Below are 19,860 nucleotides of genomic sequence, written 5' to 3'. Positions count from 1 at the left end.
ACTATCTAGGGCTAAATTATATACACTATCTAGGGCTAAACTATATACACTATCTAGGGCTAAATTATATACACTATCTAGGGCTAAATTATATACACTATCTAGGACTAAACTATATACACTATCTAGGGCTAAACTATATACACTATCTAGGACTAAACTATATATACTATCTAGGACTAAACTATATAACTATCTAGGACTAAATTATATACACTATCTAGGGCTAAATTATATACACTATCTAGGACTAAATTATATACACTATCTAGGACTAAATTATGACACTATCTAGGGCTAAATTATATACACTATCTAGGGCTAAATTATATACACTATCTAGGGCTAAACTATATACACTATCTAGGACTAAACTATATATATACTATCTAGGACTAAACTATATACACTATCTAGGACTAAATTATGTACACTATCTAGGGCTAAACTATATACACTATCTAGGACTAAATTATATACACTATCTAGGACTAAATTATGTACACTATCTAGGGCTAAATTATATACACTATCTAGGGCTAAATTATATACACTATCTAGGGCTAAATTATATACACTATCTAGGGCTAAACTATATACACTATCTAGGACTAAACTATATACACTATCTAGGACTAAACTATATACACTATCTAGGACTAAACTATATACACTATCTAGGACTAAATTATATACACTATCTAGGACTAAATTATATACACTATCTAGGACTAAATTATATACACTATCTAGGGCTAAATTATATACACTATCTAGGGCTAAATTATATACACTATCTAGGGCTAAATTATATACACTATCTAGGGCTAAATTATATACACTATCTAGGACTAAACTATATACACTATCTAGGGCTAAACTATATACACTATCTAGGACTAAACTATATACACTATCTAGGACTAAACTATATACACTATCTAGGACTAAACTATATACACTATCTAGGGCTAAACTATATACACTATCTAGGACTAAACTATATACACTATCTAGGACTAAATTATATACACTATCTAGGACTAAACTATATACACTATCTAGGACTAAACTATATACACTATCTAGGACTAAACTATATATATACTATCTAGGACTAAACTATATACACTATCTAGGACTAAACTATATACACTATCTAGGACTAAACTATATACACTATCTAGGACTAAACTATATACACTACCTAGGACTAAACTAAGTACAGTATCTAGGACTAAACTATATACACTACCTAGGACTAAACTAAGTAAAGTATCTAGGACTAAACTATATATACACTATCTAGGACTAAATGATGTACACTATCTAGGACTAAACTATATATACACTATCTAGGACTAAACTATATATACACTATCTAGGACTAAACTATATACACTATCTAGGACTAAACTATATACACTATCTAGGACTAAACTATATACACTATCTAGGACTAAACTATATATACACTATCTAGGACTAAACTATATACACTATCTAGGACTAAACTATATACACTATCTAGGACTAAACTATATACACTATCTAGGACTAAACTATATATACACTATCTAGGACTAAACTATATACACTATCTAGGACTAAACTATATACACTATCTAGGACTAAACTATATACACTATCTAGGACTAAACTATATACACTATCTAGGACTAAACTATATACACTATCTAGGACTAAAATTATGCAGCCTATCTAGGACTAAACTATAAACTATCTAGGACTAAATTATATACACTATCTAGGACTAAATTATGTACACTATCTAGGGCTAAATTATATACACTATCTATCTAGGGCTAAATTATATACACTATCTAGGGCTAAATTATATACACTATCTAGGGCTAAATTATATACACTATCTAGGGCTAAACTATATACACTATCTAGGACTAAACTATATACACTATCTAGGACTAAACTATATACACTATCTAGGACTAAATTATACACTATCTAGGGCTAAATTATATACACTATCTAGGACTAAATTATATACACTATCTAGGACTAAATTATGTACACTATCTAGGGCTAAATTATATACACTATCTAGGGCTAAATTATATACACTATCTAGGGCTAAATTATATACACTATCTAGGGCTAAATTATATACACTATCTAGGACTAAACTATATACACTATCTAGGGCTAAACTATATACACTATCTAGGACTAAACTATATACACTATCTAGGACTAAATTATATACACTATCTAGGGCTAAATTATATACACTATCTAGGGCTAAATTATATACACTATCTAGGGCTAAACTATATACACTATCTAGGACTAAACTATATACACTATCTAGGACTAAACTATATACACTATCTAGGACTAAACTATATACACTATCTAGGACTAAACTATATACACTATCTAGGACTAAACTATATACACTATCTAGGACTAAACTATATACACTATCTAGGACTAAACTATATACACTATCTAGGACTAAACTATATACACTATCTAGGACTAAACTATATACACTATCTAGGACTAAACTATATACACTATCTAGGACTAAACTATATACACTATCTAGGACTAAACTATATACACTATCTAGGACTAAACTATATACACTATCTAGGACTAAACTATATACACTACCTAGGACTAAACTAAGTACAGTATCTAGGACTAAACTATATACACTACCTAGGACTAAACTAAGTACAGTATCTAGGACTAAACTATATATACACTATCTAGGACTAAATTATGTACACTATCTAGGACTAAACTATATATACACTATCTAGGACTAAATGATGTACACTATCTAGGACTAAACTATATACACTTTCTAGGATCAAACTATATATACACTATCTAGGACTAAACTATATACACTACCTAGGACTAAACTATATACACTATCTAGGACTAAACTATATACACTATCTAGGACTAAACTATATACACTATCTAGGACTAAACTATATACACTATCTAGGACTAAACTATATACACTATCTAGGACTAAACTATATACACTATCTAGGACTAAACTATATACACTATCTAGGACTAAACTATATACACTATCTAGGACTAAACTATATATACACTATCTAGGACTAAACTATATATACACTATCTAGGACTAAACTATATATACACTATCTAGGACTAAACTATATACACTATCTAGGACTAAACTATATATACACTATCTAGGACTAAACTATATACACTATCTAGGACTAAACTATATATACACTATCTAGGACTAAACTATATACACTATCTAGGACTAAACTGTATATTCACTATCTAGGACTAAACTATATACACTACTAGGACTAAACTATATACACTATCTAGGACTAAACTATATATACAGTATCTAGGGCTAAATTATATACACTATCTAGGACTAAACTATATATACAGTATCTAGGACTAAACTATATACACTATCTAGGACTAAATGATGTACACTATCTAGGACTAAACTATATACACTACCTAGGACTAAACTATGTACACTATCTAGGGCTAAATTATATACACTATCTAGGACTAAACTATATACACTATCTAGGATTTTTAACAAAAAGCTGCGAAAATTTGCAGCCTCCCTAACAGGATAAACTATCTAGGACTAAATTATGTACACTATCTAGGGCTAAATTATATACACTATCTAGGGCTAAATTATATACACTATCTAGGACTAAATTATATACACTATCTAGGGCTAAACTATATACACTATCTAGGACTAAATTATATACACTATCTAGGGCTAAATTATATACACTATCTAGGGCTAAATTATATACACTATCTAGGGCTAAATTATATACACTATCTAGGGCTAAATTATATACACTATCTAGGGCTAAATTATATACACTATCTAGGGCTAAATTATATACACTATCTAGGGCTAAATTATATACACTATCTAGGGCTAAATTATATACACTATCTAGGGCTAAACTATATACACTATCTAGGACTAAATTATATACACTATCTAGGGCTAAATTATATACACTATCTAGGGCTAAATTATATACACTATCTAGGGCTAAATTATATACACTATCTAGGGCTAAATTATATACACTATCTAGGGCTAAATTATATACACTATCTAGGGCTAAACTATATACACTATCTAGGACTAAACTATATATACTATCTAGGACTAAACTATATACACTATCTAGGGCTAAATTATATACACTATCTAGGGCTAAATTATATACACTATCTAGGACTAAATTATATACACTATCTAGGGCTAAATTATATACACTATCTAGGGCTAAATTATATACACTATCTAGGGCTAAATTATATACACTATCTAGGGCTAAATTATATACACTATCTAGGGCTAAACTATATACACTATCTAGGACTAAACTATATATATACTATCTAGGACTAAACTATATACACTATCTAGGACTAAATTATGTACACTATCTAGGGCTAAATTATATACACTATCTAGGACTAAATTATATACACTATCTAGGACTAAATTATGTACACTATCTAGGGCTAAATTATATACACTATCTAGGGCTAAATTATATACACTATCTAGGGCTAAATTATATACACTATCTAGGGCTAAATTATATACACTATCTAGGGCTAAATTATATACACTATCTAGGACTAAATTATATACACTATCTAGGGCTAAACTATATACACTATCTAGGACTAAATTATATACACTATCTAGGGCTAAATTATATACACTATCTAGGGCTAAATTATATACACTATCTAGGCTAAATTATATACACTATCTAGGGCTAAATTATATACACTATCTAGGGCTAAACTATATACACTATCTAGGACTAAACTATATATATACTATCTAGGACTAAACTATATACACTATCTAGGACTAAACTATATACACTATCTAGGACTAAACTATATACACTATCTAGGACTAAACTATATATATACTATCTAGGACTAAATTATATATACACTATCTAGGACTAAACAAACACACTCATCTGGTTCAATGGAAGGCCAACACTCGCATCCTACAAAGCATTTAACAGTTTTCAACTGTGTCTCTGTATCCTCTCCTAGATCTCCTTCCTACTGTATTTAACAAGGTTGACATCATGACCTCCGCCTGATGTCCTTTAGCCTCACCTTAATGTTGTTCAATGGAAGGTTAGGACTAAGGTAACTCTCTTTCCCTAAACAGCATTTAGCTGTTGTAAACTGTATCCTGTCCTAGATGTCCTTCCCGATCGTGTTGTATGGACCACCGACGGTAGTTACACAACTCTCACATTCAACCCTCACCGTGTGTGCCTAATGTCTTTCTTCAGAAAAACACTTCTCCTGCCCTCAGTCGACCCACTCCAGCTCCCTCTCAGGTTCTGTTAGAAGCTGTAGTTCTGTCTTGGGTACAGGATCCCAGCACTCCAGACACTCTGAAATGTCTAAAAGAACACACTTAACAATACCGCAGGGACTCTTTATATGGTGACTCATAGAAAGGATGAAGAAATGATTGAACAAGTGGAAATGGAAGTGAAGCAGACTGTATTGAGGGTGATGTGGTAAAGAACAGTGAAGCAGACTGTATTGAGGGTGATGTGGTAAAGAACAGTGAAGCAGACTGTATTGAGGGTGATGTGGTAAAGAACAGTGAAGCAGACTGTATTGAGGGTGATGTGGTAAAGAACAGTGAAGCAGACTGTATTGAGGGTGATGTGGTAAAGAACAGTGAAGCAGACTGTATTGAGGGTGATGTGGTAGAGAACAGTGAAGCAGACTGTATTGAGGGTGATGTGGTAGAGAACAGTGAAGCAGACTGTATTGAGGGTGATGTGGTAAAGAACAGTGAAGCAGACTGTATTGAGGGTGATGTGGTAAAGAACAGTGAAGCAGACTGTATTGAGGGTGATGTGGTAAAGAACAGTGAAGCAGACTGTATTGAGGGTGATGTGGTAAAGAACAGTGAAGCAGACTGTATTGAGGGTGATGTGGTAAAGAACAGTGAAGCAGGCTGTATTGAGGGTGATGTGGTAGAGAACAGTGAAGCAGACTGTATTGAGGGTGATGTGGTAAAGAACAGTGAAGCAGACTGTATTGAGGGTGATGTGGTAAAGAACAGTGAAGCAGACTGTATTGAGGGTGATGTGGTAAAGAACAGTGAAGCAGGCTGTATTGAGGGTGATGTGGTAAAGAACAGTGAAGCAGGCTGTATTGAGGGTGATGTGGTAAGGTGAAGAAAGCCTCCAGTGATGATGGGGTGATGTTTGAACAGTGAAGCAGACTGTATCCCATGAGGGTGATGTTTTAACCAGAACAGTGAAGCAGGCTGTCATTGATGGTTAACCTCCTCCGACCAGGTTTATGGTTAACTCCTCTGATGTCAGGTAAATGGTTAACAGTGAAGCAGGCTGTGACTGTCAGGTTTATGGTTAACTTCCTACCTCCTCTGAACAGTGAAGCATGGCTTAACCTCCTACCCCTCTGACTGTCAGGTTTATGGTTAACTTTCTACCCTCCTGACTGTCTGGGGTGTGTTTAACCTCCTACCTCCTTTATGATCCCATAGAGGTTAACACCTACCTTTTGACTGTCAGGTTTATGGTTAACTTCCTACCTCCTCTGACTGTCATTTATGGTTAACTTCCTACCCTCTCTGACTGTCTGGTTTATGGTTAACCTCCTACCCCCTATGACTGTCAGGTTTATGGTTAACTTTCTACCCTCTCTAACTGTCTGGTTTATGTTTAACCTCCTACCCTCTCTGACTGTCTGGTTTATGGTTAACCTCCTACCCTCTCTGACTGTCTGGTTTATGGTTAACCTCCTACCCTCTCTGACTGTCTGGTTTATGGTTAACTTTCTACCTCCTCTGACTGTCAGGTTTATGGTTAACTTTCTACCCTCTCTGACTGTCAGGTTTATGGTTAACCTCCTACCTCCTCTGACCAGATGGTAAGTTTTGTTCTCCCTCAGTGTGTCTGATGTAGATATTAATGTCCCTCTATATCCTTGGCTTGGATTTACGATGCTCTCTCTCTCTCTCTCTGTCTCTGTCTCTGTCTCTGTCTCTCTCTCTGTCTGTCTCTCTCTCTCTCTCTCTCTCTCTCTGTCTCTCTCTCTGTCTGTCTCTCTCTCTCTGTCTGTCTCTCTCTCTCTCTCTCTCTCTCTCTCTCTCTCTGTCTCTCTGTCCTCTCTCTCTCTCTCTCTCTCTCCCTCTCTCTCTCTCTCTCTCTCTGTCCCTCTCTCTCTGTGCTCTCTCTCTCTCTCTCTCTCTCTCTCTCTCTCTCTCTCTCTCTCTCTCTCTCTCTCTCCCTCTCTCTCTCTGTGTCTCTCTCTCTCTCTCTCTCTCTGTCTCTCTCTCTCTCTCCTCTGTCTCTCTCTCTCTCTCTCCTCTCTCTCTGTGTCCCTCTCTCTCTCTCTCTCTCTCGTGTCCCTCTCTCTCTCCCTCTCTCTCTCTCTAACTGGTTGAGAAGGCTGATGATAATCACAAAATAATTCTAAATGACCCTGTAACAATGTTGCCATGTGGTCTTCCATAACTTGGCATGATTTATGATCAACTGGGACCGGCGTTATACATTATTTTTCACAGCTTCTACTTTTACAAAATATCTCTGACAACACAAAAGAACAGATGAACACTTAGTCAACTTAGTTTAAAGATTAAAGGCATTTTAGATTGGTGTCTTAATCACGTCTGCTAGAGGAAAGAGCTGTCTGTCTGCCTCACACATTGTGTGACGTCTACCTTTCACTGATCTGTAGATGCATTAAAACCCCATCAGGAAATTTAGCCTGGGGATGTTTAACTGTGTGATAATCGTTCCTTAATGGTCAGACTAATCAATTACAGGAAGTAGAACCAACGCAACGTTGCTGCGTCTCATTACGTCTCCACGGGCAACAGAAGCATATATCTATCTCAAGGTTCCGGAACTCTCCAAGGCTGCCCGGACGACCGTCTGCCGGACGACCGTCGTCAAGGATGAATCTGTCCATTCATACATGCAGAAGAGAGGAGGATAAACAGTCTCTTATTGATCTGTTAAAACATAATGGAGTGTAGAGTAACGTTACTAAAGCACTTCTTCTTCTGTTTCACTGGGAGAGTTAGGTTTAGTTTAAAATGGCACCCTATTCCCTATGCGCCTTGATCAAATGTAGTGCGCACTGTATAGGGAATAGGGTGCCATTCGGTACACAGCATTAAGATCTGAGATGTCTCATAAACCATCACCTCTGGCCCATTGACCTTTGCACTGCCTGAAAGAGACACACATTATTAACACAGACTGTTGATGAAACTGTGGGCATATGGCCTGTTCTCTGAGAGGTCACCACGTCGGGGTTCAGACACAGCAGGTCTGGACAAGGAGAAACAAACAGCCCGTCTGACACACATCCAGGTACGACAACAACAAGGATGAGCAACAACTTGTCAGGTAGATGAAAAAAATGGCCATGGTGCAGTGTCCCAAACGGCAGCCCATTCCCTACGAGCCCTGGTCAAAAGAAGTACACTATATAGGGAATAGGGCCCTATTTGGGAGACAGACAAGTTGATTCTGTCCAGGGCTCGCTTGGCCTGGTGTGGCCCGGAGTGTCTGTCTGGTTCGTGCTGGCTGGTCCCTGTTTGTGTGTGAGTGTGTGTATCTCTGTGTTTGTCTGTCGCTGCCTGCTCCCTGGCCCAGGTCCGTCTGAGAAGAAGAGACCATACGGGAGATGACGTGGAGAACATGTCGTGCCCCATTGGGGGGTCAGGGGTGAGGGGGGAGAGGTCTTGGCAGGAGGGAGGAAGAGGGGAGGGGGGAGAGGGTTCCTGTCTCTTCCTCAGACAGGGGGTCACAGGGGGCCAATACGAGTTGGGTGAAACAGTCAGTATCACGGAACAGCAGGGAGTAACTAGCCTCATTATGAGAGTGACCACTGTATGGTCCTCCAGTTTAAAGGGACCAGTACATGTTCCTCCAGTTTATAGTGACCAGTACATGTTCATCCAGTTTAAAGTGACCAGTACATGTTCCTCCAGTTTAAAGTGACCAGTACATGGTCCTCCAGTTTATAGTGACCAGTACATGTTCATCCAGTTTAAAGTGACCAGTACATGGTCCTCCAGTTTATAGTGACCAGTACATGTTCCTCCAGTTTATAGTGACCAGTACATGACACCCTTTTTATGTCTTTGTCTTACCGCTGTCTGCCCACCTTCCTCTTGTTGTGAAAGGTGGGACAAGAGCAAGTAAACAGTAAATGTACATTTCTGATGGCCACTAATCCAGGCTAAATAAATAACCCGATGTTCTGGCCAATAACACGATGTTCTGGCCAATAACACAACGTTCTGGCCAATAACACGATGTTATAACACGATGTTATAACACAACATTCTGGCCAATAACACGATGTTATAACACAACGTTCTGGCCAATAACACGATGTTATAACACAACGTTCTGGCCAATAACACATGTTCTGGCCAATAACACAACGTTCTGGCCAATAACACGACGGCCAATTTTAAACACAATGTTCTGGCCAATAACACAACGTTCTGGCCAATAACACACACAACGTTCTGGCCAATAACACAATGTTCTGGCCAATAACACAACGTTCTGGCCAATAACACAACGTTCTGGCCAATAACACGATGTTCTGGCCAATAACACAACGTTATAACACAATGTTCTGGCCAATAACACGATGTTCTGGCCAATAACACGATGTTATAACACAATGTTCTGGCCAATAACAGGATGTTCTGGCCAATAACAGGATTTTATAACACGACGTTCTGGCCAATAACACGATTTTATAACACGACGTTCTGGCCATTATTATTGAGTATCCAGTTCAAGACCCCCCCCCCCCTCCGGGAAATATATCAGTAAATCATCCACGGTGAAACGGCAGCTCATGGCGTCTCTCCTGTGTTTAGCCTGAGGTAAGGGTAAGGTTAAGGTTAAGGTTAAGGTTAAGGTTAAGGGTAAGGGTAAGGTTAAGGGTAAGGTTAAGGTTAAGGTTAAGGTTAAGGTTAAGGTTAAGGTTAAGGTTAAGGTTAAGTTAGTCTGCGCCTGTGTGAGTTGTTCGTACAGCTGTTAGTATTTCAACCAGTCAGTCAGGCTTACGTTTGGCAGGTCTGGTTTGGCTGATATAAGAGATGACTCCGGGTGCGTCCCAATTGGCACCCTCGCCTCCATATAGTCCCATTGGCCATTGCTAGACGTAGTGCACTATGAAGGGAATAAGGTGGCGTTTGGAAGGCAGCTTGGATCCAATGAGGCGCTGTACCCGGGCATCTCCTTACGGAGTTTAAAAACACCCTGCTACTATCAGCACGCCATCTGCTGTCTACCTACCTAGGGAAGTGAGTGACACACGCATGTACGCACGCACGCGCACGCACACACACACTCACACACACACACACACACACACAGAGAGATACACACACACACACACAGAGAGATACACACACAGTTAGATACACACACAGAGAGATACACATGCACACACACACACACACACACACACACACAGAGATACACACACACGCGCACACACACACAGAGATACACACACACACACACACACACACACACACACACACACACACACACACACACAGAGAGACACACACACACACAGAGATACACACACAGAGAGATACACACACCCACACACAGAGAGATACACACACAGAGAGATACACACACACACACAGATACACACACAGACCTACCTGGGGAGCAGGGGAGTAACTGACACAACAATCAACAGTGATGTTGTGTTATTCACTAGCTGCAGCCACTCTCCTAAGGCCCTGGTGGTTGTAAGAGCCACACGCTTTTATCAGCATTATCATTCTTATTCTTGTTTTATCACGTAGGGAATATGTTGCGTATGCAAAACAAACAATAAACAAAACAATACACAAAACAATACAAACAGTAAATTTGGCCACAGCTCATATATATTTTTTGGGGGGATGGCAGCTTGTTGGCTAACAGAGCAAATACAACCTGGATGAAATGTTCTGGGAATGTGCTCACTCAGTTACAATGGATTACACTGGGGATATTTCCTGTTTCTTTCCTGTTTGGAGAATAGCTCTCAGATACTGTCTATATTTATGTTTCCCAAAACTCTGCACTACTTTTATTAAGCCAATATTCTATAAGAAATGCTGGCACTCAGTACCGGCCCAATTCAAGCACTGATAATATCTAAAACAAAAAATATATTTTTTATATTAGCTCTAAAGCAGAGGATGACTGTACGATATGTTGTTTATCAACTTTAAAGGGGCATTGATTCTTGGACTGTGTGGAAATGACTCATGTTCTCTTGCTGTTGATAGTTAAGGGATTTATCTTGGTTGATTTCAAACTCCATTAAGATCTCTGGTGATGATTATGAGCCCATTAAACTAGTTGATTGAATGAATAAGAGTCATTGAGAACTCTGTTGATTCATAGACTGTTCTGTTTTTTATTCTGCTACATTTTCACGTGTAACTCCTACACATTAAAATAAGCTGAACGCCCTCATCACCACAACAACATGGCTTCGTCCCCAATGGCACCTTATTCCCTTTAAAGTGCACTGCTGTACTTTAGATCAAAGCACTATGGGCCTTGGTCTAAAGTAGTGCACTACAGTGCATTCATAAAGTACTCAGACACCTTGACTTTTTCCACATTTTGTTACGTTACAGCCTTATTCTCAGTAATCTACACGCAATATCCCATAATCACAAAGCACAAACTGGTTTTCATACATTTTTGCAAATGTAAATTTAAAAAACAGCTGAAATACCACATTTACATAAATATTCAGACCCTTTACTAGGTACTTTGTTGAAGCAACTTTGGCAGCGATTACAGCATCGAGTCTTTTTGGGTATGACGCTACAAGCTTGGCACACCTGTATTTGGTGAGTTTCTCTCATTCTTCTCTGCAGATCCTCTCAAGCTCTGTCAGGTTGGATGGGGAGCGTCGCTGCACAGCTATTCTCAGGTCTCTCCAGAGATGTTAGGACAGAGTTAGCTAATGTCTGGGAAGTGGCGCGAGGAAAGAGTTAGCTTGCCTTATTTATTTTTGAAGCAAGCAGCTAACACCAACTGGAATGAATAACAGTTGTTTCTAGTAATTAGCTAGCTAGCTAGGTTAGCGAGCTAGGGGTGACAAGTTAGCTGTTAGCTAGTTGACTGGCTAGCGTTTGCGGGCTAGGGGTGACAAGTTAGCTGTTAGCTAGTTGACTGGCTAGCGTTTGCGGGATAGCTTACTAATGCATTACATAAACAGCTACACAGAGCACACAAGCACCAAAGACAGTACATGTGCCATCTCCAAATAGTGCGCTTGCGCCAAGCCAGTCACCGACCTCTAATAGTTCCTTTTGGTTGGCCTGGCGTTGCTATCCTGCCGTTGCGAGTCTATCTCCCCACCAACGTTCAAACCAGGCCAAGCAGAATGTATTTGTATCGAAGAGCGTCGATAGTCCGTCAACTACCCATCCGTACATCACGGACAGATACGAGAGAATGGAAACTTCTTCGTACGGTCGGGCCAGAACTATCCGCGGTTTAAAATACAAGCTCCGTGGGCACGAATGTTCTACCTGTGCCAAACCACCATTCACTTCCTTCTATCTAGCACAGTTAGCCTAGCATTCAGCTTCGTGTTGAAATGAGTGACGTGAATGCACAGAAACGTGAAGACCGTCAAACGTGAAGACCGTCAAACGTGAAGACCGTCAACCATAGGGGGAAAACATCAGAGACTTCCTCGTATGGTCTATTTGGATATGCTAATCATATGCCGAGTTCCCATACTAGTTGCAACCAGGAAATTCGAAAATGTATGACTTGCTTACTGGTTGACATCGGCACTTGTATAAATACAAGCAGTTAGCAAACATTTCAGAGTTTCCTAGTTCCGACTAGCATGTGAACACGGCATTAGACTGGACACTGGACACGCAAACATTTTAGTCTCTTTTTCGCAGCCTGCTAAGGGCTCAGTTTTGCATATCATGTATGTTGTGTGATTATGTTTTTTGTTGGATTGTCAAACAAATCACTTCAAAAAGTAGGCTACCTGCTTAGTTCTATCCACCATAATAATTTCAAAATAATTTATTTTTGCTGATTCTATGTACTGGACCGTAAAGCCTACTGGCTATTTTCACCCTTAAATATCTGCTTTTAATTTCTGACATTTGATAGACCGTATGAGAATTCCCAACATTTGGTGTGGCCATTTGTTTGTCAACTATAGTTATACATGCAGCTTCCCTTCTGTCATAACTTGTTACCCTAAAAGACTAAACAAAGTAGTGCTAATGTCTTACATCGATAGAATTAATGTGGTTGAAACACTGTCTGCTAGCTTAATAGTGTCAATGACAACATGGCCCGCTCTTTCAGTTCTGAAAAATAATACAAAGGTTCTACATATGTGGGATGTGCCTCCTCCTCTGTCTGTGTTCCTCTGTCTGGAACACAGACAGAGGGAGAGACGGAGACAAGCCCCAGAGACGCTCACTCAGCTGCTGTCCAGTCGGCCTACCCTGGAGGGGCAGGATGAATGATGAGTGGTTATGATCCTAAATCACTCAATCAAGCTTCATATTGGATTCCTATTGAACTGAATTTCTGAATAATCTAATTATGTTAATAATGAATGATTGTTATGATTGGGTCTTTGTGATTATGCATTTGATTGGATACATGTTATTCTGTTTCCTTTGTGATGCAACACAGACTACCCAGTAAATATGCCACTTTATGGTTAAAGGAATTCCTGCCTCAGTCTCATCCATTCCTCTGTCAGCTGACCCGTGACCTCCTGTTCACCTTCACTATTGTAAGGCATCCTACCTGTCCAGCTAATCTTGTGTATCGTGGTCTAACCCCTTAGGTGCCTTTTGGCAAACTGTCATGTGCCTTTTACTGAGGAGTGGCTTCCATCTGGCAACTCTGCCATAAAGTTCTGATTGGTGGAGTGCTGCAGAGATGATTGTCCTTCTAGAAGGTTCTCCGATCTCAGCAGAGGAACTCCGGAGCTCTGTCAGAGTGACCATCGGGTTCCTGGTCACCTCCCCGAACAAGGCCCTTCTTCCCCAATTTCTTAGTTTGGCCCGGGTGGCCAGCTCTAGGAAGAGTCTTGGTGGTTCCAAACTTCTTCCATTTAAGAATAATGGAGGCCACTGTGTTCTTGGGGACCTTCAATGTGGCAGACATTTTTTGGTACCCTTCCCCAGATCTGTGCCTCGACACAATCCTGTCTCGGAGCTCTACGGATAATTCCTTCAACCTCATATCTTGGTTTTTGCTCTGACATGCACTGTCAACTGTGGGACTGTCACGACTTCCGCCGAAGTCGGTCCCTCTCCTTGTTCGGGGCGACGTTCGGGGCGACGTTCGGGGCGACGTTCGGGGCGACGTTCGGGGCGACGGTCGGGGCGACGTTCGGGGCGACGTTCGGGGCGACGGTCGGGGCGACGTTCGGGGCGACGTTCGGGGCGACGTTCGGGGCGACGGTCGGGGCGACGTTCGACGGTCGACGTCACCGGTCCTCTAGGCATCGCTGATCCACCTGTCGTTTTCCATTGGTTTTGTCTTTGTTTTCTACACACCTGGTTTTCATTCCCCAATGACATGTCCATGTATTTGACCCTCTGTTGCCCCGTGGTTTTTGTGCCTGGTTGTTTTTATGTTCCTGTCAGGTTCACGATGGCTGATTTCTTGAAGGGTGCTGTTTTCACCCGTGCGCAATATTTACCGTTTGTATTTGGTCAAGTGTATTTGTTACCTGTGCCTTGATTTATGAGTAAAGTACGTTGCTCACTCCTTTAAGCTCTCCTGCGCCTGACTTCATGCACCAGCTACACTCACCTTCTGACATGGACTTTATATAGACAGGTGTGTGCCTTTTCCAAATCATGTCCAATTGAATTTAACACAAGTGGACTTCAAACAAATTGTAGAAACTTCTCTAGGATGATCAATGGAAACAGGATGCACCTGAGCTCCACTTCAAGTCTCATAGCAAAGTGTCTGAATAATTATGTAAATAAGGAATTTACATATTTTTATGTTTTGAATACATTTTCCAAAATGTCTAAAACCCTGTTTCCACTTAATCCATTTTTAGAATAAGGCTGTAACGTAACAAGATGTGGAAAAGAGTCAAGGGGTCAGAATACTTTCAGAATGTGCTGTCTTTAGGGAGTAGGGTGCCATTTGGGACACAGATTTATAGTGTCACACCCTGATCTGTTACACTTGTCTGTGTGCTGGTCTCCACCCCCTTCCAGGTGTCACCAATCTTCCCCATTATCAACAGTGGAATTATGTTCATTCATACCTACCAGTGTTTTCCCCTGCTCCTGCTTGTTCCTCCTGCCTGTTTTCCCCTGCTCCTGCCTGTTCCTCCTGCCTATTCTCCCAGCTCCTGCCTGTTCCACCAGCTTCTGCCTGTTCCCCCTGCTCCTGCCTGTTCCACCAGCTCCTGCCTGTTCCCCCTGCTCCTGCCTGTTCCCCCTGCTCCTGCCTGTTCCACCAGCTTCTGCCTGTTCCCCCTGCTCCTGCCTGTTCCCCCTGCTCCTGCCTGTTCCCCCTGCTCCTGCCAGTTCCACCAGCTCCTGCCTGTTCCCCCTGCTCCTGCCTGTTCCCCCTGCTCCTGCCTGTTCCACCAGCTTCTGCCTGTTCCCCCTGCTCCTGCCTGTTCCCCCTGCTCCTGCCTGTTCCCCCTGCTCCTGCCTGTTCCCCCTGCTCCTGCCAGTTGTCCTGCTTCTGTTTTCTAGTCCTTCCCGGTTTTCACCGTTCTGCCTGCTCCTGACCCTGAGATTGCCTGCCGTTCTGGACCCTGTATACCTTCTCTGGATAATTGACCCCTGCCTGCCTTGACCTGTCGTTTGCCTGCCCCTTTTGTTGCGAATAAACTTTTGTTTCTTCAACGCTGTCTGCATTTGGGTCTTACCTCAAACGTGTTAATTAGAGAACAACAGCCCTACAGGCTATCCTGTTGAACCCAGGTCTGAAATGGAACCCGCCCAACAGACTATCCTGTTGAACCCAGGCCTGAAATGGAACCAACCCTACAGACTATCCTGTTGAACCCAGGTCTGAAATGGAACCAGCCCTACAGACTATCCTGTTGAACCCAGGTCTGAAATGGAACCAGCCCTACAGACTATCCTGTTGAACCCAGGTCTGAAATGGAACCAGCCCTACAGACTATCCTGTTGAACCCAGGTCTGAAATGGAACCAGCCCTACAGACTATCCTGTTGAACCCAGGTCTGAAATGGAACCAGCCCTACGGTCACGCCCTGACCTTAGAGAGACGTTTTATTTCTCTATTTGGTTTGGTCAGGGTGTGATGTGGGGTGGGCATTCTATGTTTTGATTTCTATGTTTTTGTGGTTCTATGTTTTGGCAAGGTATGGTTCTCAATCAGGGACAGCTGTTTATCGTTGTCTCTGATTGGGAACCATACTTGGGCAGCCCTTTTTCCCACCTGTCTTTGTGGGTAGTTAACTTTGTTTGTGGCACTTAGCGCTGGAAGCTTCACGGTTGTTTCCTCATTTGTTGTTTTTGTTGGCGTCATTTTAATAAGAAAAGAAACTGCTCACCACACTGCACCTTGGTCCACTTCTTCCAACGACAGCCGTGACACCTACAGACTATGCTGCTTCTACAGTACACTGTTGTGTTTGAGTGAGGTCACTGCTATTTAGTCAAAAGTGCTGAGGTCTCCACGACAACCAGTAGACTGGACTGAAGTGCCTGCGTGGGTGGAATCAGAACAGAACAGGGAAGTGGGTCCATAACATTGTGTTCTAGAAGCAGCTTCACACAATCTCCCCAAAAGAAATGTCACATCTAGCTAGAGGTAGATTATGATTCCCTAATGGCACCATATTCCCTAGTTCCTATTCCCTATTCACTAGTCCCTATTCCGTATTTACTAGTCCCTATTCTCTTTTCCCCATTCCCTATTCAGTATTTTCTATTCACTATTCCCTATTCCCTATTCCCTATTCACTGTTCCCCGTTCCCTATTCCCTAGTCTCTATTCCTTATTCACTAGTCCCTAGTCCCTTTTCTCTATACCCCGTTCCCTATTAACTATTCCCTATTCACTGTTCCCCGTTCCCTATTCCCTATCTACTGCATTACTTTCACCAGAGCCCTGAGTCGTTCACTATAAATGGGAATAGTGTACCATTGTGGACTCATCCAGAGGAATGTATATTTCGCTGCACGGTGACCTTGTTCGTCTTGAACAACATCAATTAAAAGGGTATTTTTTGAAGCATTAAATGAGTCTCAGCATGATACCGTATTGTTACTGGTTTAAATAGCATCCACTGTCTGTTTATAACTGTAGCAGTGCATGGTAAATGGTGACACAGACCTGTGTTCAATGTGTGTTTCAAATTCTCTAATACTTTGAGAGTTTGTTTGAGCCTGTCTAGATGAGTGACATGTGGCTATGGAGACATTTCCATTGGTTTCATTGTGCTGGGCAACAAAGCACAACTAGAACTATTTGAAAGGGCTGACAACAGGTCTGATAACAATAGGGCAGCCATCTTGCTCCTGACCCAGACAGAGTCCAGTATACACAATCCTTACATCTCACCGCCCTCCACTCTTCTCCTTTGTTTCGGGCCCAAGGTCCCTCCTCTCTTCTCCCTTGTTGCGGGCCCAAGGTCCATCCTGTCTTCTCCCTTGGTGGGGGCCGAAGGTCCCTCCTCTCTTCTCCCTTGGTGGGGGCCGAAGGTCCCTCCTCTCTTCTCCCTTGTTGAAGGCCCAAGGTCCCTCCTCTCTTCTCCCTTGGTGGGGGCCCAAGGTCCCTCCTCTCTTCTCCCTTGGTGGGGGCCCAAGGTCCCTCCTCTCTTCTCCCTTGGTGGGGGCCCAAGGTCCCTCCCTCTCTCTTCTCCCTTGGTGGGGGCCCAAGGTCCCCTCTCTTCTTCTCCCTTGTTGAAGGCCCAAGGTCCCTCCTCTTCTCTCTTGTTGGGGCCCTAGGTCCCTCCTCTCTTCTCCCTTGTTGGGGCCCAAGGTCCATCCTGTCTTCTCCCTTGGTGGGGGCCCAAGGTCCCTCCTCTCTTCTCCCTTGGTGGGGGCCCAAGGTCCTCGTCTCTTCTTCTCCCTTTGTGGGGGCCCAAGTACCCTCCTCTCTTCTCCCTTGGTGGGGGCCCAAGGTCCCTCCTCTCTTCTCCCTTGTTGGGGGCCCAAGGTCGCTCATCTCTTCTTCTCCCTTGGTGGGGGCCCAAGGTCCCTCCTCTCTTCTCCCTTGGTGGGGGCCGAAGGTCCCTCCTCTCTTCTCCCTTGGTGGGGGCCCAAGGTCCCTCCTCTCTTCTCCCTTGTTGAAGGCCCAAGGTCCCTCCTCTCTTCTCCCTTGTTGAAGGCCCAAGGTCCCTCCTCTCTTCTCTCTTGTTGCGGGCCCTAGGTCCCTCCTCTCTTCTCCCTTGTTGCGGGCCCAAGGTCCATCCTGTCTTCTCCCTTGGTGGGGGCCGAAGGTCCCTCCGCTCTTCTCCCTTGGTGGGGGCCCAAGGTCGCTCGTCTCTTCTTCTCCCTTTGTGGGGGCCCAAGGTCCCTCCTCTCTTCTCCCTTGGTGGGGGCCCAAGGTCCCTCCTCTCTTCTCCCTTGTTGGGGGCCCAAGGTCGCTCATCTCTTCTTCTCCCTTGGTGGGGGCCCAAGGTCCCTCCTCTCTTCTCCCTTGGTGGGGGCCGAAGGTCCCACCTCTCTTCTCCCTTGGTGGGGGCCGAAGGTCCCTCCTCTCTTCTCCCTTGGTGAAGGCCCAAGGTCCCTCCTCTCTTCTCCCTTTTTGGGGGCCCAAGGTCCCTCCTCTCTTCTCCCTTGGTGAGGGCCCAAGGTCCCTCCTCTCTTCTCCCTTGGTGGGGGCCCAAGGTCCCTCCTCTCTTCTCCCTTGGTGGGGGCCCAAGGTCCCTCCTCTCTTCTCCCTTGTTGGGGGCCCAAGGTCGCTCCTCTCTTCTTCTCCCTTGGTGGGGGCCCAAGGTCCCTCCTCTCTTCTCCCTTGGTGGGGGCCCAAGGTCCCTCCTCTCTTCTCCCTTGGTGGGGGCCCAAGGTCCCTCCTCTCTTCTCCCTTGGTGGGGGCCCCAGGTCCCTCCTCTCTTCTCCCTTGGTGGGGGCCCCAGGTCCCTCCTCTCTTCTCCCTTGGTGGGGGCCCCAGGTCCCTCCTCTCTTCTCCCTTGGTGGGGGCCCCAGGTCCATCCTCTCTTCTCCCTTGGTGGGGGCCCAAGGTCCCTCCTCTCTTCTCCCTTGGTGGGGGCCCCAGGTCCCTCCTCTCTTCTCCCTTGGTGGGGGCCCCAGGTCCCTCCTCTCTTCTCCCTTGGTGAGGGCCCCAGGTCCCTCCTCTCTTCTCCCTTGGTGGGGGCCCCAGGTCCCTCCACTGCTCCTCCTAAAATGCAACAGAGCAAATGTCTATCCTCTTTTCTCCTCTTTCTCTTCACACACACGCACAAACACACGCACAAACACACACACACACGCACAAACACACACACACACACACACACACACACACACACTTCGATGCAACAGAGTGATCTACAATGAGCTGTTTGACCCCATTAGCTGCCAGCTAAGTATTTCACTCCAGGCCGCTTCGCCATTAAAGGTATTCAGTTTATTAGCGTGTATTTATAGCCTCTTATAGCAGCCAGGTTGGGTACTGGGCCGAAGCAGACAGACTGTGTCTCAAATGGCACCCTATTCCCTTCATAGTGCACTACGTTTGACCAGGGCCAATGGGGAATAGGGTGCCATTTGGGACT

At 43.0% G+C, this 19,860-nt stretch overlaps 1 protein-coding gene across 1 annotated transcript in view; it reads right to left on the bottom strand.

The window, feature by feature from the left end:
* LOC121844668 (repetin-like) overlaps window positions 1-19,484 on the bottom strand; it is a gene marked incomplete at its 5' end in the record, with an annotated part of 77,227 nt that extends 57,743 nt beyond the window's left edge. The window contains one exon of the mRNA XM_042315018.1: window positions 17,696-19,484. Coding sequence (XP_042170952.1) covers window positions 17,696-19,484 — 1,789 coding nt within the window. The remainder of the gene's footprint in view (window positions 1-17,695) is intronic.
* Between the last annotated feature and the right edge of the window lie 376 nt (window positions 19,485-19,860).

The sequence above is a fragment of the Oncorhynchus tshawytscha genome, unplaced genomic scaffold, assembly GCF_018296145.1.
Source record: "Oncorhynchus tshawytscha isolate Ot180627B unplaced genomic scaffold, Otsh_v2.0 Un_contig_2123_pilon_pilon, whole genome shotgun sequence".
In the NCBI taxonomy this organism is placed as follows: domain Eukaryota; kingdom Metazoa; phylum Chordata; class Actinopteri; order Salmoniformes; family Salmonidae; genus Oncorhynchus; species Oncorhynchus tshawytscha.
The sequence above is the reverse complement of the archived record's forward strand: the minus strand, read 5'-3'. Positions and strand labels throughout refer to the sequence as shown.